General features: G+C 36.2%; 1 protein-coding gene across 1 annotated transcript in view; it reads right to left on the bottom strand.

The window, feature by feature from the left end:
- Positions 1 to 26,426, bottom strand: part of NBAS (NBAS subunit of NRZ tethering complex) — a 186,875-nt gene that overhangs the window by 12,820 nt on the left and 147,629 nt on the right. Inside the window, exons 49-50 of the mRNA XM_080390504.1 lie at positions 8,821 to 8,960; positions 2,238 to 2,382 (exon numbers count right to left, since the gene is read on the bottom strand). Of these exons, the coding sequence (XP_080246630.1) occupies positions 2,238 to 2,382; positions 8,821 to 8,960 (285 nt within the window). The remainder of the gene's footprint in view (positions 1 to 2,237; positions 2,383 to 8,820; positions 8,961 to 26,426) is intronic.

The raw sequence follows: 26,426 nt of genomic DNA on the forward strand, positions 1-26,426 counted from the left end.
AAACAATGCTTCTTTCAATTAAGAGGAATGGAAAAAACTATCCACTGAATAGTGTAAATAAAATAAAAACAAACAAAAAACCCCACACGCAGACAAAAAACAAACCACACACACAAAGATTAAAGCTACGCAGCTCTCCAAAAGACATTAAAAAAAAGAACTTGGCTATAAAAAAATTAGGAAGACCAGCAGGAAGTAGAATAAAGGAAGAGAGAAACCTTTTTGGTTACATCCAAAGAAACAGTTTTCCTTACTTCTAGACCATCATGACTTGAAGTTAAATGTTTTTTCCATCACAACCTTTGGACTTCAGAATGGCATATGTTATTCACGGTGATAAACTGATATCTCTGTTTTTAGAATACCATCATTCTAGGTCTTTCTTAATCAGTGTATTTATTGAAATGTGAAGTAATCTAAACAGGTTAATTGTCAGTAATCAGATTTTCATCTTATTCAGCCACGTGGTTTCAGCTCTCCAATTTGTGCACTTAAGTAATGCAGCCGTGCATACAAATAAGTTACTTAAATTTATCCATGTCGTTCCCCCTCTTCCCAAGTAGAGATTGAAAGCAATCAACCTTGTTTGTAGATAACTGTACAATTACACACTTTAGAGCAACTCCTCCTGTTGCTGTACAGCAATCTGTTCAGAGAAAAGGTATATTTTACATTGGTAAAGGTAGTTTATGCTTGAGGACCAGAACACCCTCATACTGTACCTGTATATTCACACCTACATGGAAGGCTCTTCCAACACCCTGTACCATTAAAAAAGGAAGGCACCTCCAAACAAAGCTGCCAACCAATACCAAAACTTACTTACGGAGTTCAAGAAAAAGTTTACTCAATGAAGTGAGCAAATCATGACCTATTCTTGAGCAGAACTCTTGGTGAACTGACTTGCTGTATTACAGTGACTCTCAGTGGGATCTGTCTTCCTGGATCATTGAGCTGAGGTATAAAATTCTACTTTCACAAAGTTTGACTGCTCCTGGGCACAAGTAAGACCATGAGTTTACAAGCTATGATGCACCATTCAATACCTTATAAAAAAAAGCTACATATAATTACACCATTCCCAGGGATAGAGACCTGCCTTCCACCAAAAACTTTTGGTGGGATGAACTAATTAATTTATGTATTTACCATTTCAGCTTACTGACACTTCCCAGAATCACATTTTACATAGATTTTGAACTTGACTCAAATCAGTCTGTTGGACTATTTAAAAAACCCACATCCCCACCTGTCTGTATTTTAAACAGAATGTGTTGTTTCTATTCTGCTTCTAGTCTTAACATCAGCTGTTTTCCCAGCAGAGTGTGATTGCGTTAAGATAAAGGATTAATCAGCCTTCTAAAAATATGCACGACTACTCTGAAGTTGTGCGAAGTTTATTAAGCATTTCTCCAATCTGTCTTCATTAATATACAATGTTTATGTACAAAATGCTTCAATAATTTTATACTTAAAAGATGCTTGTCTTGAAGTATGCATACATAGTTAAGGAAGATAGAACACCATGATTATTACAAAGCAATTACTTGTTATTATTATGTTTTTTCAGTTTCCAACACATTTTGCAAGGATTCCTCACTAAACCTTTACGCATTTATTAGTAGAGAAAATTACCGATAATTTAATTAACAGCTTTTGCCACACTGACTTCAATAACAATACACTACTAAAGACTTTCTACAAGTATGTCAAAGAATAATTTATACTGGAACAGACCTCTAAAGGACAGCTAATCCAACCAGCCTTCAATCAAAGCAAGTCCAACAAGATCCAATTGCCTGTGACATAATCCAGTCAAGTTCTGAATACATGCAAGGATGGAAACTCCATGTCTCTTCTAGGCATCCACCTGCTCTAATGTTTCAAAATTTTAATGACGACAAACATTTTCCTTATATGTAATGTGAGTTTTTGGTGATGTAACTTATCTCTATTGCCTCTTGTCCTAGCACTGAACATCTCTGAGAAGAGGCTAGCTCCATCTCCTCTGCATGTTTCCTCATCTGCATATTTAAAGACAGCAATATGATCTCCCTCAGCCATCTCTTAAAACAGAATGAACCCAGCATTCTCAGCCTCTTTGCATTTTTTGTGCTCCAGCCCCGTAATCATCTTGCTAGCTCTCTACCAAACTTGATCGAGTATGGCAACATCCTTCTTGTAGCTGGGACCCCAAAACAGGACTCGTATCCATGACACCCAGAGTTAAAACTTACCTTGACAGGGAGCATGTGCTTTGTTTCATACAAAGAACGGCAGATTTTCAAAATTTCGTTTCCTGTGTTCTCCTTTTCCTCAGGTGGGCATCTCTGTAGCATAACAGTCCCCAGCTTCACCCAGGGATTATCATTTGTGCACAATCTGCCCAGAAAAAACAGAGATGTAAATAGAATATAAATATACATACACTCCTCCACCATTTTCTGTAAGTTTTTTTTCTTTTTTTAGCATATGTGAGTTAAAGAGAGAGGAAAAAGTTTTGAGACAAGTTACCGTCATGATGCCATCATTCTTTCAATGCAGCAAAGAAGCTTTAAGTGTTTTTGAGTTATGACATGCTGTTACAATCCCTGAGGAATCACACACCAAATAAATATTGATCAGACTGGAATAACATAGGAACAGCTCCTCCTGGCTTCACACCAGCTGATTTTCCAAGCAGAATGGTATCAAGGGAGGGGTGACAGGAATCCAGAATTCCTAATTTTGTTTGCTTTGATCACATTCCAACAGCATCTGTTTCTCAAGTATCTGTCTCTTGCTTCTCAGTGGAGAAAATATTTCCAAGATTCAAATTCTAATTTTCAGGTCCGACAAGTACAAACAAAAATAAACTTTTTATATAGCCCATCCAAACAGGGTAGGAGAGTGGAAGTACATGCATCTGTTGTTCTTGTCCGCTACTAGGTATGGACACAGATACATTTATTTCACATATTTAAAATGTTCTTTTCATTCCACACAGAACTTTATGCCATGTCACTGTTACACAGTCAGACTTAAACAGACAGCAGACAGTAGATACAAGTACATTTTATCACGCATGATGGCAAAGGCAATGTTTCTTGGCCTACAGCCCCTGTTTGCTAGATCATGGAGCTGCTTGCCTACTTTTGATAGGGATAGGTGTACTTGCTAGGACTGGATGCACTGACAGAACTGGGTAGCAGACCAGGGCTTTTAAATGACAACGTGAAATTTAACACTGGAATACATCCACACTGCCATTTTCCTAATGTGAATTAAGGTAATGCATTTGAATTCCTTTCTACAGTGAGCTAAAATCATGCACAATCCCAGCTTAGACTGTGATTATATTAAGCCACAGTAACACAAACACTATGTTCATCTGTGCATAAACTTAAGAAGGCACAAAAGGTAGTTTAAAAATCACTCCACCAATCTCTTTGGCCATTAATCAGCATCCCAAAGATATGGAAAACTTTTCATTTTAGCTTGAAGGAAAAAGAAAAAAAAATAATCACAGCAAGACCAAATCTGGCAGGTTGGTCTTACAATTTAGAGTAAATTAAGATACTCAGCTAGCACATACAGGAAGGAGCAGTAAAATGCTGTCAAAGCACTGCTTTTCAAAGATATTATTTAGCAGCAATCATTGAAAGTAACACATTAATATCACTGTAAATTGAGTCCATAAATAGAGTCTGTTGGATTGACATATACTAAGGAATAGGTCTGACAACTCTGGAGAGGACAACCACCAGTATCTACTATTTCATGTATAAAAGCTATCTCCTCCTCATCTTCCACTTCAAAATGTACGTTAAGGAATAAAACCAGCTCCACATGAAGCTGACGTTATATCCTATTGTGAAAACCATACAGAGATGCTAGGAGTGGGTAACTTTGAATGCAAATTAAATATAAGTCATTGTCTGTATTCATTCTGACAACTTAATTGAGCCTTTCCATCAGTCACAGTCACTGAGCACAGAGCTGCCACAAATCAGGCTGGGAACAGCAGAGCTCTTCCTCTCCTTTCCCTCCAACCTGATGGGTCAAACCCAAAGATGCCAGCTTATTCAACAAGCAGAACATGATACACTTAATCTGTGAACCCCTAGAAACTTCAGAAGAAAAAAATGCCTGCAACTCCTTCATTGGCACTGGCTAAATTGATAGTTCCTGCTATGTGATCCATCTCTTGCTTAAAGGCATAAACAGTCATAATGAATTTCCATTTTTATAGCTGCTGCCTCCAGAGTACATTAAGAAAACCTGTAAGAATTTCCCATTAGAAAAAGAAAAGAAAACAACAACAAAATCACACTACTAAACACAGAAGTCAGAAATAACCAGAAAGATGGAAGGCAATCAAGGCTTGCCACATGCAGGTTTATTTCAGTAAAGTATCAGATATATACATTACATCAATAAAGCTTTTCTCCACACAATTCCTTACAACTATTTCAAATACTTGTGTGATCTATTAACAAATACCCATTATCTTCTGTATCTAAATTAAAACAATATTCAGTTACCAAAGATTTGACACCTACAGGTAAAATTGAGTTTTTTTCTCTCCTGAATTTTACCTTAGTTCAACTATGGTTAAAAAAAAAAGAAAAAAAAAAAAGGCTTTTTTTCAACATGAAAAAAAGTAATTATTTAAAAAACTCAGCATGAACACATTATTTTTTTTTTGCCCAGAACCAAAACAGGGGAATTTTGAATTAAGTTTAAAAAAGAAGAGTGAACTAAACTATTGAGTCCCTAAAAGCAGGTCTTTTTTAATTCCAAAAAAAGCTAGCCTTTTTTAATTCCAAAACACCTTATCAAAATTAATATTAAAAAATGCCTTTTGAATGTAGGTAGGCAGCAAGTTCCAAAGAACTGCAGAGCTTCAGGTAGTGTCAATAACTTTTTAAAAAAATATCTTCATGAAATGCTTAAAATGACATCTGACTATGAGACACCTAGGCAGAAAAGCATCGATGCATAACAAGAGTGTGAAAATAAAATTTTAAAAGTAAATTGGTTTGAGTGCTGACTGAAACATCCAAGCTACCTCTTTGTTTCCTCACAGTCATCATGGCATATTATGCTATAAAGAGAAACAAATTTGCAGGTGAATAATGAGTTTTATTATAGCTGTAGTGTTTTAAAACACATGAACTCAAAAAACCTCCGAAACATTAAAAAGCACAGAGGTCATAAGAATTCTTTAAGAAATAAAAGTCTACTAAAAAAGAAAAAATCCCAAACTTAAGTTCTTTTACTCCTTCTTCCTTTTGAGCCTTCACAGAATGTAAATTGTAAATTTTCTAGCTTTACATTCCAGTATATGTATTAGATATTTACAGTTAGATTGAAACCCAAAATTCTAAGTATTCAGATGACTCAGACTTAAAGTCCCCAGTTCTTGCACATATCATGCCATTGTTGCTAACTGACTGAAGCAGAGAAGGAAAAAGTAAGTAAAGATTAAACAAAAATCTTAATACGTATGACTAAACAAATGGCTTATCTGCTCATAGTTTTCCCCTTTGCTCAAGGATTTCTTAATACAACATCTTTTAAAATGAGACTGTGGAAAACTACTTCCTGCTCCTCACTCCAAGCCAGCCAGCAAGGTAGGTTTTTCAGGAACACAACTTCAGGAACATAGCTGTAAAAAACCCTAGGCTGGTAAGCATAATTGAATGCTGTTAACATGGAAATACACAACAGAAGCAGAAGAAGGAAGAATGACCAATGTAAGAAGAGAAGAGCCCAGAGCAGACCTCAGACCCTAAAGGAGTTATGATACAGGTGATGTAAATATTTTGCACAAATTTTCAGACTGCACAGATCTTGGAGCTAAGAGGTATCCCACCCCTGAAATCTAATCCATTGTTAGTTGTGAAAACAAATCACATTTATTCATTAATTTGTTTTCTCTTCTTCAATTGAGGAAGTCAGCATGAAGGAACAGAACACCAAGTGGGAGATAAAATTAAATATTTTTTAATTTCCTCTGTAGCAGTAGACAAGAACTACCTATACATAAGAAGTGTTCTCCTTTCACAAAATCTTTAGTCTTTCTGTTCGACATAAGGAAAAAGAATTTTGCTAATTGCAGTAATATTTCACTTGACAATCTGTTCCATAAGTTTAACGCTTCATTATTTTTTTAACCTCAAACACTACCTTAAAGTTTGACAGTTCCCACACACTGTGAGACATCCAATTTTTCATTACAATTAAAACAAAACTAGAAAGAAAAGTTGGAATATGAATTTCTGACAGATCAAACAGCGGTCCTCATACTACTTAATGTACAGAAAAAAAATCTTTAGCTGTTAAAAGCATCATGAAGGATTTGAGATTTATGCTCATCCAGAAACTGCAAACAAACTACAGGCTTGAAGGTGAAAAACCCTTACAGATCACCTTCTATATGGAGCAGTTCTCTACACTACACAAAAGAGTTACTTAAGACTTAACTTTTCTGACATATCAATGCACATAACTTTGGGGAGTGTAGCCCTCAGGTAAAAACAGTCTATAATTCAATTACTTTGGAGTATTGATATAAGCATAATTTAATGTCTCCAACATAATGACCATCAGATATAACATGGCACATTGTACTAGACAGCAAAAAAAATATTATTGCTCTCCTTGAAAGATATGTGACTTTTACCTCATAAGATTAAATGAATGCTTTTATCTTAGAAGTAATTATGTTATAGAATATAACAACTAACATTTTTTTACTTCTAAATTTGTTCAAAGTCACAGAAAAAAACCCAAAGAACTGGTAAATAATAATGTAGTTAAGATGTTCCAAATTAACATCTTCAACAAATACCCATTCTAATGGGTACAATGCTGAAGTTCTAATTATTTTAATTTAAAATTCTTGAGATGGTCTTTATTCTTTACTTTTGAATACTCCATTTATAGACAGAAAGAACAGATAGTGGATCCAGAAAAGAGAAGCACCATTGCTTGGTACCATTACCCTCACAGACCTCTTGCAGACTGACTGGCACAGCTATCTGAACACTAATTTCCAAACGTTTTTCTGCATTCTCCAAATGTAACTTGGAATGGAAAAAACAGTCACAAATTTCTATTCCTTTTTATGGATTTTGTGCATACTGACAAAAATAAGAGCAAAATAAATACTTTAAACTAAAATGTTCAGGCAATAAAATCGTTTTCTGTCTCTTCCATGAAACATACTACATATGTATAGATAGTTTTTACAAGAAACTGTTCCAATTCAATTCTGCTTTAACGAAACCATTTATTCTACCTAGTGTGACCCTTTCCAAAGCTCATATTCCTCTTCATCATACTTGAATTAATTGACTGAAAACTAGATGATATTATCAAGAAAGAAGACTCCACAGAAATCATTTAGATTGGAAAAGACCTTTAGGATAATGACCCCAAGTGTTAACCCAAATGCCATGTCCATCTTAAGTGCCACATCTACACATCTTTTGAATACCTCCAGGACAGTGACTCAACCACTTCCCTGGGCAGCCTGTTGCAATGCTTGACTACTCTTTCTGGGAAGAAATGTTTCCTAACGTCCAATCTAAACCTCCCCTGGCGCAGCTTGAGGCCATTTCCTCTTGTCCTGCCACTTGCTCCTTGGGACATGAGTCTGACACCCACCTCACTGCAACCTCCTTTCAGGTAGTTGTAGAAAGCAATAAGGTCCTCCCCAAGCCTCCTTTTCTCCAGGCTAAAAACCCCAGTTCCCTGAGTTGCTCCTCATGAGACTTGTGCTCCAGACCCTTCACCAGCTTCATTGCCCGTCTCCGGACTTGCTCCAGAGCACCTCTATGTCCCTCTTGCAGTGAGAAGCCCAAAGCTGAACACAGTGTGCGAGGTGCAGCCTCACCAGTGCCAAGTACAGGGGGACAGTCACTTGCCTAGTCCTGCTGGCCACACTGTTTCTGACATGAGCCAGGATGCTGTTGGCCTTCTGGGCCACCTGGGCACATTGACAGCTCATGTTCATCTGGCCGTCAACCAGCACCCCCAGGTACTTTTCCTCCAGGCAGCTTTCCAGCCACTCTTCCCCAGCCTGTAGCACTGCGTGGGGCTGGTGTGACCCAAGTGCCGGACCTGGCACTGAGCCCAGTTGAATCTCATACTACTGGCCTCAGCCCATCAGTCCAGCCTGTCCAGATCCCTCTGCAGAGCCTTCCTACTCTCAAGCAGACCAACACTTCCACCCAGCTTCATGTCATCTGCAAACGTACTGAGGGTGCACTCAATCCCCTTCTCCACATCACTGATAAAGATATTAAACAGAACTGGCCCCAATACTGAGCCCTGGGGAACACCACTTGTGACTGGCTGCCAACTGTATTTAACTCCATTCTCCACCACTCTTTGGGCTCAGCCACCCGGACAGTTTTTCACCTAGTCCAGAGTACACCCATCCAGGCCATGACCAGCCAAGTTTCTCCAGGAAAATGCAGTGGGAAATGGTGTCAAAGGCTTTACTAAGGTCCAGGTAGACAACATCCACAGCTTTTCCCTCATCCACTGAGCGCGTCAGCTTGTCACAGAAGGAAATCAGGTTTGTCAAGCAGGACCTGCCATTCCTAACCCCATGCTGACTGGGCCTGATCCCTCACTTGTTCTGTATGTGCCACGTGATGGCACTCAAGATTGTCTGCTCCATAACATTAGCTAGCACTGAGGGCAGGCTGACAGGTCTGTAGTTCCCCAGATCCTCCTTCTAAGCCCTTCTTGTAGATGGGCATCACATTTACTAACCTTAACTCAAAACCTTCAAACTCTTATTATATGTTTTGAAGAAATGCTCACCCATTGCTCATATCCATCGGCGGCCAAGCTTGAAGCAGTAAAACCAAGTGCTGAAACTCTGATGGACTGTGACTAGACTCCAGAAGTTCCAGGAAGAGATCATACCTCTTTTCTTCATTTTCAATATCTTTTATCTCTACCTGGAAAAAACAAAACAAAACAAAACAACAAAACACTCAAATGATTTTTTGTTGTTGGTGTTTTTTTTAAGATATCAATTATTTAAAAGCAATTAGCAAACTATCTGTAAGGACATCACTGTTTTAAAACAATGTAGGAACACAGTGAACGTAATTTCCCCAGAAACAGTTTCTTGCCTTGCTTTTTCAATTACATACAAATAAAGCAGAAGAGTACACAAGTGATGGGGAATGACTTAGGTGTACGTTCCTAAAACAATATACCCCACACAAGTACATTCATTGATTAGTTCGGAGGATCTTATGTCTGTGATTCTTCAAACAACCAAAAATTCCTTAAGTTTCCTCTTCTAAACATACAGACACATACACACACATATTTTTAAAGAATGAGTATGTCTAGTGCTTCCCTTTCTCACCTGAGAAAATTCAAGTTTTATCTGAATTTACAGCACCTAATCTTTTCTCCCATAGGGAAGAGCCCTGAAAGAGGATTCTAAATTAATTTACTCAGCAAAGAACACTTGCTGACAAGCACTGTAATATTTCTCTGTATAGGTGTTTGAACCTAAGAAAAACAAAAACCCATACCCCATCAGCCAGCCACCAGACAACTTGTCTCAGAAAAAGTGTCCATCTAAGTTTAAAAGCTGCAGCTTCTGCCAGAACTTGAAATCAATTCAGTTGATGACAGGTTCTTTTACAGATAATTATTGCTTGCAGTCTGCATGGTAAAAAAGTGCAAGGTAAAAGGTCTGACTGTTGAAGGAAGGTTGCTATAAATGAGAAACAACTTGCTACTAAATGAGAAGCAGCTTCTGCTTAACAGTTTGGCTATCACAAATGGAATAGGTAATCACTGTTTATTTGACATACAAAAGTGCTTGGGAGTTTAAAAATAATCTGTTACAATAACAAGGTAGCTTACTCTGTGTTATTAACACATTCTAATGCTGAAATGCTCTTTCAAAGTTTGAAAAGTTCCAGAATATCATACACTTCAGTTTCATCTTATAATTCTGCTGAAGATACATAGCATTAACTGTTAACTTTTCTGTTTCAGTCCAAGAAGTTCTAAGGCATCAAACATGGACAAAGTTTTCCTTACTTCTGCGGCTACTCTGAAAGATTACAGATCACATTCCCATCTTTTGAAAGTAACTCTGATACATCAAGGCCAAATTTTTCAAAAGAGGTTGGAAAACAAAGATTACTGATGCATTTACTGAGTTGCCTACATAATTTGTGACTTCAAAATATTTAGCGTTGAAAAACTGTTTGCTTCTGTCTCCAGAGTACATCTGAAAGGACTGTATACTAAAACATTTTAGATAGTGAAGAAATGTTTCTGAGATCTGTTCATTTAAAATACTTTCCTGTTCTGCAAATGTCACACAGCAGATATCTGTTACCCACTTGCAATAACCCTACATTCCATCTATACTTGTTAATACAAAACATTGCAATCCTCAATATTTAAATCACAAGGCTGAACAGAGAAGGGAGAACAAGAAAGGGTAAAAGGGACATAAGATATGTTAACCTCTAAGGATCAAAAACATTTTGCAATTTAGCAAATGATGTACTATATAGATGAGAGAAGCCCTCTGATTACTTCATCTGTCCCCAAACTCCTTTTTCAGGCAACTAGCTCTTTAAATATTTAAACCAAGTAACTAGCATTCTGGATAGTCCATTGAGTATATTTTAGTATATCTGCATAACCAGCATGTTACTTCAAAACACAGGCTAAATCTGATCTAATGATAATCATAAAAATGGCAAGAAATGGCGCAGACAATATTAATAGATGAGAAAAGCTGTCACAGAAATTAAGCTATTAGTAGCAGAAGGTAGATGAGAGTAGAGGTAGATCAGACATCCTATTCAACATAAATTGAATTCCAGTAATTCTGCCTAATAATGCATCTATACAGACTTGGGTTCACTTTTTTTTTTAATGAGGTTAATTAATCTAACATTATAATCTTGCATTTTGGACAGCTGGATCCTTGCAACATGATTGCTCATAACAAAACACATTAATATGTTTGAAGTAAATTGGAAGAATTAACCTTTTATTCTCAAACATGGGGTGCATTTCTGCAATACTTCTTTCTACAATAGCCTTTTTTCAAGTCACCTACAATTCCCACTAAAAGTAATAAAGTGAACTTTCTACAATATTAATTACTTACAGTTTTTAAAGTAAACTATTGAAAACTCAGGGGGTTTTATGTTTTTTTAAATAGACTTCACTTCCACCTACTGTGAAATAGTTGAGATTATAAAGCTGCAACATAGTGTGTAAGTATGCATGCTTTTAAGAGTGCATGTGGTGATCTAAAATTGCAACTCTAAAGATAGAGGAAACGGAAGTTTAATGACTTCATAGAATCATAAAATCCTTTAGGGTGGAAAAGACCTTTAAGATCAGTGGGTCCAGCTGTAGGCCTAGTACTGCCAAGTCCACCACTAAACCATGTCCTTAAGTGCCACATCTACGTCTTTTAAATACCTCCAGGGGTGGGTAACTCAACCACTTCCCTGGGCAGCCTGTTCACATGCTTGACAACCCTTTCCAGGAAGAAATGTGTCCCAATATCCAATCTAAACCTCCCATGGAAAAACTTCAGGCTGTTTCCTCTTGTCCTATCGCTTATTACCTCAGAGTAATAAGCTACAACAAAACAATACACATAGGAATGAGTTTTTTAAAATTTATATTTACTACACTTATATATGTGTGTGTGGGTATGTATGTGTGTGTATATATATACACACATGCATACACAGAGAACATGTTTTCCTCTGTATTGTCTCTTTCTGAGGCTGAGGGAGAGCATGGTGAGGAAGCAGCCACCTCTGACAGCAGAAACAGATCACACTGTGTTAAAAGGTAGAAATTTCATCTTAACAGAGGTAAAAGCTAGGTGAGATGAAGTTGCCAAGGCTAGTCAAGCCTACTGTTAGCTGCAACAACACAGCAAAAAGATTAAAAATTCTACTTTTAATTGAACATTCTTTGTAGTGACTCTGAATGATCGATTCAGATGACTGAATGTTGTAGAAATGCTGTGCCTTGTTGCATGCATTACAAGTATGATCATATCTAAACCCATGGTAATGGGATAATACTAGTTCAGCTCCCCCCCCCCCCCTTTTTAAAAAAAAAAAAAAAAAAAAAACCGAAAACATCCCTCTAAACCACTCAAAGATTAATCATGCAAAGAAAGCTTGCCATGAACTGCTCGGAGCCCTGATAGCACAAGTGCCTGTAAAGAAGAATCTGTCACTAAACAGAATAATAAGGCCCATATCCAGGCAGTGAGGAGTACGCTTGAACTTCAGATGATCCCAAAGGAATATGAAAAAAAAAAAGAAAAAAGAAAAGAAACAAGGAAAAAGAAAGCAAGGACTTTCAGTCTTTACAACAGATTTTCTCCATTCTGTCTTGATTTTCCCTAGTTTCATGACTTCTCTTTGGCACCAGAACACAGCTGCCTTCATGCTTTTCATTAAAATAAAAGGCTGCATAAATATTTACCACAATGGGAAAGCCAATTAGGCAAATTAATTTCAGAAATTATACTTATGATAGATTATAAAACAAAATACAAATTAACTAAAATCAAACCTTATGTTAAACTGTTAAAATACATGATTTCATTATCAAGGGACTACATATGTTTAAAATCAAGAATATGCAACATCTGCATATGCTCATGTTCCTTAAAAAAATATTCAGAAAATTCACAAAGCAACATACAGGCTACACAAACAGCACTGAGTGTTCCTTAAAACTACATTTCATACTACTAGCTGTCTGAACCCATAAAAACTCCACTTAATATGTTCTCCTCATGAGCACTTGGCTTTTACATCTTTTACTAGTTTCTTCTGTTACTAGGTACCAGTGGTTAGCATGGCTCTTAAAAGAGTTCTGACTCATCCCATATTATCTCTGCTTAATAATGACAAAAATTAGTCCACCTTTCTCAAATATTGATTAAGACAGAAAATTAACCACAGCTCTGAATGGGAATGCAGACTGCAGCTACAGGCTGTGGCAGCTATGGCATGCCAGAAGTCAAAAGTCAGATTTTATTTTTATCTAAGATATATTATTTTGAGTGTCTTTGAGCATGGCCACACAATATACTTCATTGAATTACATGATTTTAGACATCAAACCAGCTATTTTTCCTCAAGTAGTTATGGCCTGCTTACCAGTTGCAGAGACTTGACATGGTGTATGTTCAATCAATCATTTTTACAGGGACAGTCTTGAACTGCTGTGTTGAAAAAATTATTGCTGGAGTTCAGTTATTTATCAAAAAATTGGCCAAAATATCTCTGACATCATTTTGCTAGTAAGAAGTTACTTCACACAAGATTCCCACTTTTTTTTAAAACATTTGGTTGTATATACAAAACGTGAAGTATACTGCAAGGGTGCTATTACTGCTAAAGTATAAATAAAAAGAAGGATCTGGCAGTTGGTTGAGATACTTGTAGTCTCTTCAAGAGTACATTGTCTGAGCACTAACATACCCTTCATCTGACTTTGGCCATCCTGAGCGAACTTGAAAGGCATTTTCTCTATATCCATATAAAACCCCAAGCTGTTCTGCCTGATGATAGAAACTTTAGAACACTTACACAGTTCTCTTCTATCACAGATTAAATCCTATTATATGCCCAAGATGTTGAAACCAACATGCTTTATCCACTTCCAACGCACAAAGATCTGACTCATCATCTTGTTCTGTAGTTCTGTTATTGCTTTATAGATACTCGTTGCATATGACACACAAGAGTCCAAACAAAAGTTTGTTCTGCACCTTTTAAAAATCTAGAATTTTATAAAAAATATAACATGATACACTTGAAGAATGATAAGGTTAAATAAAGCCGTGGACATCATACAGGACTGATAACGAAAACCTTTGGTATGGCAGCATGCAAGATCTGTTGTTTAGTTCCGTACGTTATCTCACCCTTGAAATTGAAGTTAGTTTAAAATCAGTATTTACAGCAACCATGGAATACTGCTGTATCTAAATTGTGTCCCTGAGGCATAGATAGCCACTATATAATGTTCTCCTGATCCTAAAGGATGGAGACATCTGATAAGAGCTGTAAATGCTTTATTGCTAAAGCTACATAATTTGAGAATCTGGTGCTGACCAACTTGGCTGATAACTTCAAGAGTTTTGTTTAAAAAATGGACATGCCAGTAAAAAGATTCAGCCAACCCAATTCTGTCCTTCCTCTGATTTAAAATACAAAAGATTACCTATTTACATATGAGAATGGTGAGCAGGAAAACTAACAAAGACAGACCTCTACCTCCGCCTGCACAATGAAATCTGTTGTGCAAATTATGTCTTTACTGCCTGTGACACGGCAAAGCCATTGTTTTCATCAACAGATTTTGTTCACTACTAATGTTTTATGGAAGTAATTGATAAGGGTGTTTGTAACCAAAGAATTGAGATGTAGAAATCAGAGAAATCTTTTCCTTCATTGTAATTGTTTCGTTATTGAGAAAAGCTATATCCATGCTTAAAAGCAGCTCTCTATATTAAAGGCAGAGACAGTTGTTTTCAAGAGCTGCAACCAAAAACCTACTGATTTACATGATTATAAAATTCATTTTATTACATCCACCAGATTGTAAATGTAAATATTTCAAAATATGTTCATGTTCATCACTGCAGCATAAATTTGAATTAATATCGCATTGAAAATAGAAACACTAAGCAGGCATTTGAGTAGTCCCTTATTGCTACGATACATTTTCAGTTTGTCAGGACTCCCTTGTAAAATGCACTACATTGTTATTTATCTCCCTCCCACCCAAGTTCTCGTGGTAGAGAATTCATCTATGCTGCATTTTAAAATAATAGGCAGATCTGACATGAAAGATTTTATTCAGCTTCAAGATAGGGAATGCTGATGCTAAAACTTGCTTCCACACATTATACAGGGTTTAACATGGGTTATAAACGATGACTGAAAGACTTTTAACAACTTGATTGAATCTCTCTAATTGACATCTTGGTGTGCCGTTCATGGTAAAAAAAATACAAGAGTCTTGCCTTAAGGAATCTACAATCTAATTAGGTAAATCAGCAAAGACAATACTGCCCTTCCTACACGAACAGGCCAGTCAGGGTCAGTCACTGAAGAAACTGTTCCTCACAATTTTGTGGTCAACCTGTAGTCTGTTGTTCGCTATTCTGCTGGTATCTGTGCAGCTACTGAAACGTCTGCATGAACATAAGTTACTGAAGCCTACTTCAAGTACAAGGCTGCAAAGTTAAAAGCTTGTTACAAAAGACATACAAAATTACAGACTAACAAATAGATATTTAGAAGTTATTTACTCCCAATATGAACATAAATGTGAAAAATCACCAGTAAAACCAAGTAGCTACTGACCCTGCAAAGATAAGATTAGGAGTTTTTAAAGGCTATTATTTATTTCATTCTCTTCAAACTGCTTCAAGATGCTCGACTTCCTATCAACTTTGATGTTAGACCCATTATATACTTGTGAAACAAAGCAAAACTGTAAGTATATATTGAGACATCTTATTCAAGACCTTTACATCCCAGAGCAACAGTAAACCCTTTTTTAAGGCAAAACCGTAAGTGCTGTACTCCCCAATACACTGCCAGCACCCCATTACTTCTAAAGCAGGGTTTCTTTAAAAAGAAAACTTTTACGTTGTAATTGAGAGGAAAATCTGCAAAGACACACAACAGGGTCAGGCAGGGGAGAGTAGTGAAAGGCCTGGAAAAACAAACCACCGTGTCATTCAGCCACCTATCTACCAGTATATGGGCAAGTGCACACAGAAAGAAAAGTCAAGAGTAACCACGAGAGCACAGCTGCAAGGTTAGGTATGGACAGTTTGAGATACCTGGTTAAAGGCAGGTCAGGAGGAGACCGTGCATACAGGCAGACAGAAGAGGTTAAAAACCGGTGAACTAATCTGTTTTGTCAGGCATACACTGGAAACTGGAGATCCCGAGAAAGAAGAAAAGTGGGGAATTACTACTCTTTCTCCTCACTTTTTCTCCCTCGCTATATTTATAGTCTCATTCTCCAAAGTTTAATAAGAGATTTTAGTGCTGGAAGAAGACATTATTGAAATCTGTTCTGATAATCTACATATCTCTGTGCATAATTTTACCCAATACTTTTTCATTAAAATTGTAACTTCTGTTTAGAGCTAGAACGCTTCCTAATAGACGTAGTCTTTTGACTTAAGTAAACAAGTTTAAGGTGTCACCAAGTTCAGTACCTTTCTGGCAAATTATTCCTACCTATCAATCAAAAAGTAAATCTTCCTTATTTGATTTTATTAAGATTTCACTTACTTGATCTTGTCACAGTAACACCTGAATTTACAGCTTGTCTACACAGAATTGTTTCCAATTCTTATTCCTAATTTAACCTCCTCTGACCACCCACAGATGAGGGCAATATCGAAGTTTCATATATACTTTTCCTTTTCCTACTCTTCTTCCACATCTGATCTTTTGGCTACTGTTGAACACAGAATACCAAGCTGGATTGGACCTTGATCTGAATTAGCATTGACATTTTTATATACTCAAACACTACTTAAAATTTACATTATGAAAACATACTGGGACCACAATATTTCATTATATGCAGTTTCCAAGTGGAATTGGGGGACTAGAGGGACTCAAGTAAGCTTAAAATTTTCCATATGTGAAACATGTACTCTCACAAGGTAGCTGAATAGGAGTCAAGGGGTCAAGCTAAACTTGCTTCTCAAAGACATATTTTAAAGACTTCATCTCAAACTTAGTATCTCCTTGAAGTTCTTTCCCCGTTTTTTATAGAAAATTGGAAGTTTAAACAATAACATGATGTAGTACCTTTCACTCTGTGTCCTAGCACTATATTGCTATGAACAGAGTTAAAAGCAATTAAGAATAGTTTAAAGAACACATTCATGCAGCACTAGGTTTTATATACTTTAAATATTCACAATGTTTTAGAATTAAATTCAAAAGATTTCCTAGAAAAAGGAATACTGCCAAATGACTATGATAAGACACTGACAAACTGCTGCTTTACTGATCATTAAATCTCAGTACTGCGCTTCCTATTTTTGGAAAGCCTTTTTTGTAAAGCTGATAAGAAATTTTACTTTTAAGAAAAATCACAGAAAGCTGTGGTTTAGATTAAAAGTGTTAGTTTATTCACACCACTGCTGGATAAGAAAAGTGCAATTTGAAGACTGCATACATACAAGTAAATTGTAAACCTTCAAGTTCAAAGATTTCTTGTGCACTAAATTCCATAACAAAAGAGAAAAAAATGTATGCCAATGTGTCATTCAAGATGTCCATCTTTCCTCTAGCACAGATGACTTTTACTTTCTCAGAAATGTATTCCAAATATATTCACCCACCCACCCCCCTCCCCCCCATGGCAGAGGAACCTGCCAGTTCTAAATGAGACTTTTTCATCTTACTTTCTCCATCTGCCCGAATTTACATGTGGATAATCCTACTCTCAAACCATTTTAGAACTTGGTAAATGGAAACTTAAATGGTAGTAAGTCACAGCTGAGACACGGCAACTTTTAAAAAACTGTTCTACTGGTCTCACAAATGCTCCCATACAATGATGGCCGTTAGTTCTATTATATGAAAAGACACTGTAGGAAAAAACACGATCTGGTTTGCAGCCTACCAATGCTGCAGATTAAACTCCCTTGCTTGAAAGATGCCTTTATGAAGCTATGCTTATGGATTTATCCCAGTTAATAAAAAGCAACAGCTTTGTTAAGGAATATTCACTTTTAAAAAATCACCAACAACACACCAAAACCAACAAAACCCCACCACATTCAAAGTACTGTTGATTTACATTACTAGGCGGGATATAAGCTGAGACAGTGATGTAAAGGCTGTCTCACATCACCCCTTCATTTGAGTTTAAGACCAACAAGGAGACAGCAGTTCATGGTGGAACATAGTCCAAGTTCTCAACTCACAAAGAGAACACGGGCTGATACGATCTAGACTTCGGAAAAAACAGCCACTGCCTGGCAGACCAGAAGGAAGAGTCTGCTATCAAAACAACAATCTTAGAGCAACCAATACAAAATTAAAACTGAAGTCAACGGTTTTGCATTACAAATTCAGTGTTCACAACCCACAGCTTCTACCCAAAAGGAGAGATCACTCTGATGCCAGGCTTTCTTGCACTTTCCCCAAAGCTGGACTTCACAAATTAAAAATTACTGTGAATATGAGCGCCGACCATATATGAATGCCTGCTGCACACAGACACTAAAGGGATGTGCATAATCTCACAGGTCAAATCCTACTCAAACTGAAGCCAGTGAACAGGATAAGCAAGTTAAGGGATTCAAGTTTAGAAACAAATCAACCAGAAGCCTACTGGTGATGAATTAAACAAAGGTTCAGCCACATCTTGAGTTGCCTGTCTTGCAGAAATACCCAATAACTTTTTTCTTCGTAACCAATTTATGTATTGTTTAACTCCTTATCTGCTTGTAACACTAAGAAATGCATGTAGATTCAATAAACACAAACACGTTGCCTAACGCACAAAAATGCGTAACTCGTGTGGAAAATAAAATCCATTCATTTGTATTCTGCAGGAGACTATGCCCTAATCTGCAAACACATTTTAGTACAGAAAAAAACCTCTGAAGACTGTATATAGATATTGATAGAGAGATAAGGGCAAATGAAAAAATTATGCTTTTGAAAGATTTATGTATCTAGCCAGCTAGAACTGAAAGAGACAGGATTAACATACATGTAATTTACAAAGGATATTAATGAGGTGTCAGTTAATAGGTAACAATCTGGATCTATGTTAGTTTTAGGCATGATTTACATCTGTGCAACAATGGGGACTTAAAAACATGTAAGTCATTTTACTTGTATGCGCCAGCTACTATTCACTGTTTCATATTTCATATCTATGTATAATATAGATACTTCACACTCAGAACAGAAAAGACTGTTGGAAGATGCAGACTGGAAATTACAATATTTTAATCCTTAAATATTACTTCTAACTTTAAGCTGTGGAATTAGTGTCAGCCATTTCCCTCCATACCTTATGCAAGTGGCTCTTCATTTTACCTTTTCTGATCATCACTACCATCAAGCAGCAGTGCATACACAAGCTCCCAGTATTGAGGTGAATGTATAATTGTCTTGGTAATAAAAGTCTGCAATTTTGCTAACTGAGGGAAAATGATTTTAAAAGCTGTTTTTCATGTAAATGAAAATTTGTCAAAAAACAATCTTTCCAAAATGACATCCTGCAGATACGACTAAACTGACAAGGTAAAATATGTATTTTTAGAAAGAACAACTCAGAATATACTAATATACTCTTTTAGGAACAATGAGTTGTTGATGTGGACTCCAGTTTTAAATAGTATTTCAGTACTACTATTTTCAGGGGAAAAAAAAAAAGAAAAGAGAAATTTTTATGAAAAGTTCCTCCAGTGTTTATCCATATTTATGACCTATGCCAGGAGCACTTAAAGTACCAGGTAGATGGATCCCACAGAATAATTTAAGCTGTAAAAAATGAAATAAACGAGAAGCTTTATTGCAGCCATAAAAATAATCAAAGGTAGGCAGCATCATGCAATGGCATTACGTAAGCACTGCAGTTGGTGGTTTTCTTCTTAATTTGATGTAGTGAGAATCCCAGTCACAGCCATCATAGATGAGTCCTTATGTAATAATAGCAATAATATGGAAAACCCCCTCACACTCTCAATCAACATGACCTATCAGAAATTACTATGAAGAACTACTTTAAGAATACTGAGAGGGGCTCCTCAGATATGCACAGTTTACAGACCTCTGAATAGGAAGCATCAGCTTGCAAGATGGTTGCTGGAACAAGGTAAGACTTTTTTAAAAAAAAAAGATATCAACTGAATGTCACAGTTATTAATACAAAATATTGAGATATTAACAAAATAATGCCTAAACCCCCTCCCCATTTTTACAATTTATTTTTTTTAAAAGGCTTTTAACAACATTCCTGACTAGAAAACTCTTAAGACCTTTATCTGCTAACAGGAACAAAACCAAAAAGCACAAACAAAAAAACCTGGTTATAATCAAATGATAAAGGTAAAAAGTAGAATCTATCAGCATTTTATGACTGCTTCTTTGCTTATATAATTTAAATGATGGTTTTGGAGCACTGCAAGCATAGAACAGATAATACTGCACACAAATAAGCTACATTATGTTTGTCAAGGACACTGTAAAAAGAAACCTCTGATCGACCTAAAGAAAATTCTAGGATTAGTAAATATGATGGCAAATAAAATGTAACAATGGTAAAGTCTTCACGTTTTAAGCTATGCTAAATTAGTCTCACCAAGTCAAAACAAGATCCTGAGCCTCACTGAATGAAAGTCAGAGACCTCTGGTTAAAATACAGCTGAAGTCAAGAGAGCAATCAAGGTGTTGGGAATGCACAAGCATAGACTGTTCATTTCCACACAAACATCACATTCATTTCTCTCATTACCTCCTTTCAGGAGGTATACTGCATATCACAGTGGGCTCCAAGATAGAGGGGAGAATAGTTACAGAGGCAGAAAACACTGTGGATGAGGTAACGTGACTAGAATTGTTTGCTTAAAGTGACTAAACCACAGAATAAGGAAAAAAGTGATGAAGTACATAGAACAGAGCAGGGACTTTGATTTTCTGGCTTCTACTATCCTATAAAACATAGAACGCCACCACATACCAAATCACATAAAGAGGTTAAAAATATAAATCCTTCTGTAAAGTTTTGGCACGTTTGGCATTCAATGCTGTATGGCGTACCAATGCCACAAATGTAGCAAGACACACTCAAGGCTGAATCACAGTTCATATAGTTTCTTTGCAACATAATAATAGAACTTGGAATACATCTCTGATGAGCTCTTAATTTCTCTGAAACTGAAATAAAAGCAGAATATGCAAAGTCTAAACCACGGTCCACTTATACCTTTAGTATAAAAGGCCTAATACAGAAAGTGACTTATCCTCCATGAATCCACCCCAGAGCGCTATCTTCCTCTGAAGCCACTACTGCTAGTCACAGAATACCACAGTACCCAGGGCTCGCATTCAAAACCATCATGTTCATTCAGGCTCTGCTGCTTTCCTCTCCACTTTGTCTTATCTATTTTACTTGTGTAGTTAATGAAAAATATTTCATTTGCATCTTAAAGTATCATACACGCTACAATTTATGTTCCCAGCAAAAATACAATTCACGTGTTCTCATACGGATAAATTGCATCTTCAAGGAACGGAAATTAGTGTTTTAAAATATTAATTAAAACTGAAATTAAATTTCTTAAACTTAATTTTTATGCATTACTAGCAGAGACACAATGTCTCTAGAATTATAAACAACATCATAACAAATTTACTCAAAGTTGATAGAACCATAAATCTTTCTTCTAATTAAGCATTTTTCACAAATTAAAGATGGCTGAGGATTAAACAGATACAGCTCCTTCACATGTATTTTACCAGATCAAGCTAAATACAGGTCATTGTTACTCAGTAAATGACTTCAGCAAAATTGACTTGGGAATTGTTAAATTTCACTGCGCTTTCCAAGCCCTTAGGTTTAAATCTCTCTGACACAAGCAGAGGCAATGGGAAAAAGTTGAAAATCACTGGACATTGACTTATTCCTGTTGAAACCTTTCTTTATGAAGTCATATGAAGATACACATTTTTCATATACTGGGGGAAGAGGAACAAAAGAGCAATGGAGGCTTGACAGCCATACCCAAGTTGTCAGAAACTCATTATGTTAATTGTAGACATTACTAAGGTTGCTAAGACACATAAATCTCGCATATGGCATACATAGATTGCCTATATGAAGGAAGGGTAAATGTACATATGACGTACACAACACATACAAATTAATCTGGCAAATTTTCAAAGCTAAACTTTACAAAGAAAAAAAAACCCCAGATACAATAAGAAAGGTGCTTAAAGTTACAGTCTTAAATTTGTATTAGATATCCCTTCCAGTTTTCAAAAACACTTAGCCCTCAGCAGCTCTGTATACCCCAAGATAATGAAAAAAACGTAACATAACAACATGAGGGGAAAGGCTAAATGAGATTAGCTTCTCTAAATGACAAAGCTATTTGCATGTAAGTAGCATGCAACTAGCAATTACATTTTGCATTTGCATATAATAAACAATCCTTTTAAGATCAGAAGCTTCAGAAATACTAACTTTTTACCTTTAACTAACCCCTGGTTTACCTACAAAATCTTTACCAGTGCCGCTGTAACTTTCTTGGGCAAAATTCTAACTCTTATTACTGTAACTTGTATCTGCAAGTGGTCACTGAACTGAACTACTACATACACACACATAACCTGTTAGTTGATACCTTACTTACACCAGTGCTGTGAGACATTACAGACGATATTTTTATATATTATGTGAAAACAAATGGATTTCCTATCTTAGATGAATAAAGCTAAAATTTGAGATGAACATTCTATAGCATGTTTTTCTCCCTCCCCAACATTTTTGTAATATATAACTAAGTCAGTATTTTGACCCATATTTTTCATGCACCAATTAACTAGAAAATTACAGAACCTGAAGAGCTCAGATAAAACTCATCAAAGGGATTAAAACAACACATGCCTCCTTCCTCCAGTAGCGTGGGATGCTACTGGAATGTGAATTAAAGACTCTCAAGCCTTTGAAAAATGAGGATCCCTGAATTTTTAATTTTGTTAACTAATCATTAGAGAACTGGAAATTGCTGTGTTTCTGACTGTTTGATAGGTAGCTGCTTCTATAAAGTACATTTTTAATTTTGTAAGAGCTGGCCTGTTTCCCAGTAGTACATTGATTTGTGGGACCACTACTTACAGCACCTACAGCATAATTAAATATTAAGTCCCTCCTTGATGTATGCAAAGTCTGACTAAGAGGATTACTAGACACACTGAGGGTGGCTTTCACACATTTTCTGGTAATTGAACACTGCAATATCATTAAACTTATCTTTACTCAATAAAAATCCACATTCATCCTTTATAATATCTGTTGTCGCTTTCTATGCCAAGGAATGGTAAAGGAAAAGAGGGAAACCCTCAAAGCATGTAAAAAATCCCAAGCAAGTAAGGATAAAACAACCTGGAAGTAAGATAAGGGATAAATTTTTGAAATATTTGCAATTTAAAGTTCATTAAAAAAAAAAAAAAAACAACCAACACCCAAACCCAACAACCTTTAAATACATTCCTCTACCATCTAAAACCAGCATTCAATCCACCCACCCACCCCTCTTTTTTTTTTTCTTTTTAAATGTGGTTGGTTTTTTGTTGGTTGTTTTTTTTTTTTTACTACTTTGCTGGAGGAGAAAAAAATGACCAAATTAATAAAGGTGTAGTGACACTAGAGAAATTGATACCTACAGACAAGGCAGACTGACATAGCAGTCTGAGCACGTGTTTGAAAGATGTAATGCCTTATGTTTACCTTCTGACCCTGCTTCACACAGGATTACACAGCAAGCTGATCGGACTTTTAAATTGTGCTTCAACATCCCCTTCTGTAGAACGGGGTTGCTTTTGAAGCACCTAAAGCATTAACTTGCATGAAAAACTTGCTTAATTAATGCTTTGCCAAAAGCTCATATACAAATCTCTCTTTTCACTTTTCAGCAGTCATGCAGCCACTGAATTCTGCAGGGTTCTTGTTTTACTAACATACCATGAAGGATTGTGAAATGTAGTTTTCAATATGCTATTTTCCCTGTTTGTTAATTCACAAAATAAGCAAAACTAATCATCAAATAAGGTCATCACTTGCTTTTTCTAATACCAACTTGTACACCAGGATTTGACATCAGCTGACTTTCAAAGAGAAAAAGAAAAAAAGAATAGTCTTAGTAGTGGGTCACTCATTTTTTTTCTTGGACATTCATGAAGAACTCTGAATTTCAATGACTGGTACCTAATGGACAAACCAATATGACTCTCCTGACTAAATCACACATTAGTTACCTAGCACAAAATATTCAATGAAAATAAAGGGTTCTGATCTAACACATTTAGCTTGAACTGACATGAAAAACAGAATAATTTTTAAATGTGTTCCAACAGGACACTGCATTCTGTAGCAGGAATTGGGGTGAAAAATCAATGATTTTTATGAATGTACTATAAGTACAGCTTTCACTATTGCTAAGCATGAAAACTATTTCTGAACTTAGCTAAATAATAAATACTATACACAGAGAATTTTATATTACAATATAGTATAGACATTTTTATACAATCAGGTCTGAAAGGTTTGAGCTTATCTAGCATAGTACTTAAGCTTTTTACTACATGGCTTCTTGCACTACTTGCTTACTCATCAGAAAAAAAGTAAAGCATTGAAGCAATCAGCAACTCTGTGTTATGAGCAAATGGACTTCTGCTTATAGTCAGTACAAACTTCTTCCCTCACAAGAAACAGGTATGTTTTCCTGCCTCAAACTAGGAGTATTCTAAAAATCCACCACTTCAAGAGAGAGAAATTATTAGCTGACTATATGAAGGGACCAAAACAAGCTGGAAGATTGCACCAACAAGAATCACACCAGATTTAGCAACCATGCTGCACCTGGGACAGCACAGGTGGGGACAGCCAGGCTGGGCAGCAGCTCTGCTGAGAGGACCCTGGGGGTCCTGGAGGGCAGTAAGCAACACATCAGCCAGAAGCATATGTCATGCATTCAAGTAATTCCTAAAACATCATGAGACAAAAGCAAATGGATGTGAGTTTCATGTTGAAAAGTTACACGCATTTTGACTTACCAAATTACAGGAGAAAAATATAAGTGATCTTATCTTATGTATTTTTCAAACAACTATAAGGAGTCTCACAAGCTTTCTGTCAAATACAGGTTCTTCTTCTGTCTTCTACAGACATGGCTGAAAGCTATTATCTACTTGTAACTTTTTTCTTTTAGACCTGAAATGCTTTTGGATTGGAAAGCAGGTCACAAGCAACACAAATATTGACAAAGGATTGAACTGAAGACAAAGAATCCAATCATAGACAGACACCTGAAGAGCAGTTGAAGAGTTAACTGCTGGTATTACTGTGAATGCAAGAGAAAAAGTAATTTCTAAAGCAAGCCAGAGATAAGCATTTTATTTTACTTTTAAGATTTTTATTAGGATTATTTCCTTGGATGATCTTAGCACAGTGAGTCACAACTGAAATACTGCTTTTGTTTTATATGAATATAAAACGGTTTTATGCATAGCTTTTTGAGGAAGTATTAAAAATACTATATTTTAGTTCTATAAGGTTGGCATTGGGGGAGAGGAGGCCTATAGGAAATGGATGAAAAGTAACTCTGCTTCCGAACACTTCTACAAGCAGCAAGTGATACTTAAATGATTTCAAAATGGCACAAGCTTCAAAGACAAGACTATACCTTCCTGTCTTCCTGTTAAGCCTTTAGTATATTTTCATAGTACTTACAAATGTAGAACATCTAAAAATATGTATGTTGATATTAAGCACTTCACCAAAATGAGTCATGAAATCAAGCAGTTAAAATATTAATGAATAACCAGAGCCTTTTTTGCACATATGGAATTTTTAATATACTACTTGACAAATTCAAGCATTTTCGCTCCTGAGAACATTCACTAGATGATCCTTATTAGTCTTAGATCAACTTCTACACGTACTTAAAAAAATGAAAGACATTTTGTCACCCTTTGATTCAGAAAGAAAGCTAACCTGTTAGAGTCTTTAAAACATGAACTAGAACCACTCTTTCTTAGCTGGAAACAAACAGCTAAGAGTAACTTCTTTCATGAACAATTTGACCTTGTTTTTTTCTTGACTTTACACCAAAAAAAGACTTAAAACTATCACTTGGGCAGTTAAAGGTATGAGCTGGTTTTAAGCAACTATCTTTCAGTTACGTGCTGTCTCTTGGGTGACAACAGCAGACTATGACTGAATGCATTCCCTATCAATCAAGCCTTTCCATTGAGAAAGTCCTTAAGGTTCCTACTACACGTTAATGGAATAATACTTAAAGACCACAGAAAAAAAGAGACAGTGGTCAGTAACTGTCATTCTAATTCTGACTATAATGTCACATAAAGAAGGAAGGTAAAACAGACAGAATAAATGGTCAGAAAAGAAAGATCATACAAAAACTGCAAAGTCAATGCTTGGACCTTCCAATGCAGGAAAATCATTAGTGTTTAATCAAGTTTGGTATTATGTACTTCTGATCCCAAAGAAAAGCTGAGATGTCCATTAACTTTACAGAACTTCAAAGAATCATAATGTATTAGAAACCTGACTCAAAAGGAAGGCAGGATTAGTTCCCATACCAA

The sequence above is a fragment of the Falco punctatus genome (assembly GCF_963210335.1).
Source record: "Falco punctatus genome assembly, chromosome: 5".
NCBI lineage: Eukaryota > Metazoa > Chordata > Aves > Falconiformes > Falconidae > Falco > Falco punctatus.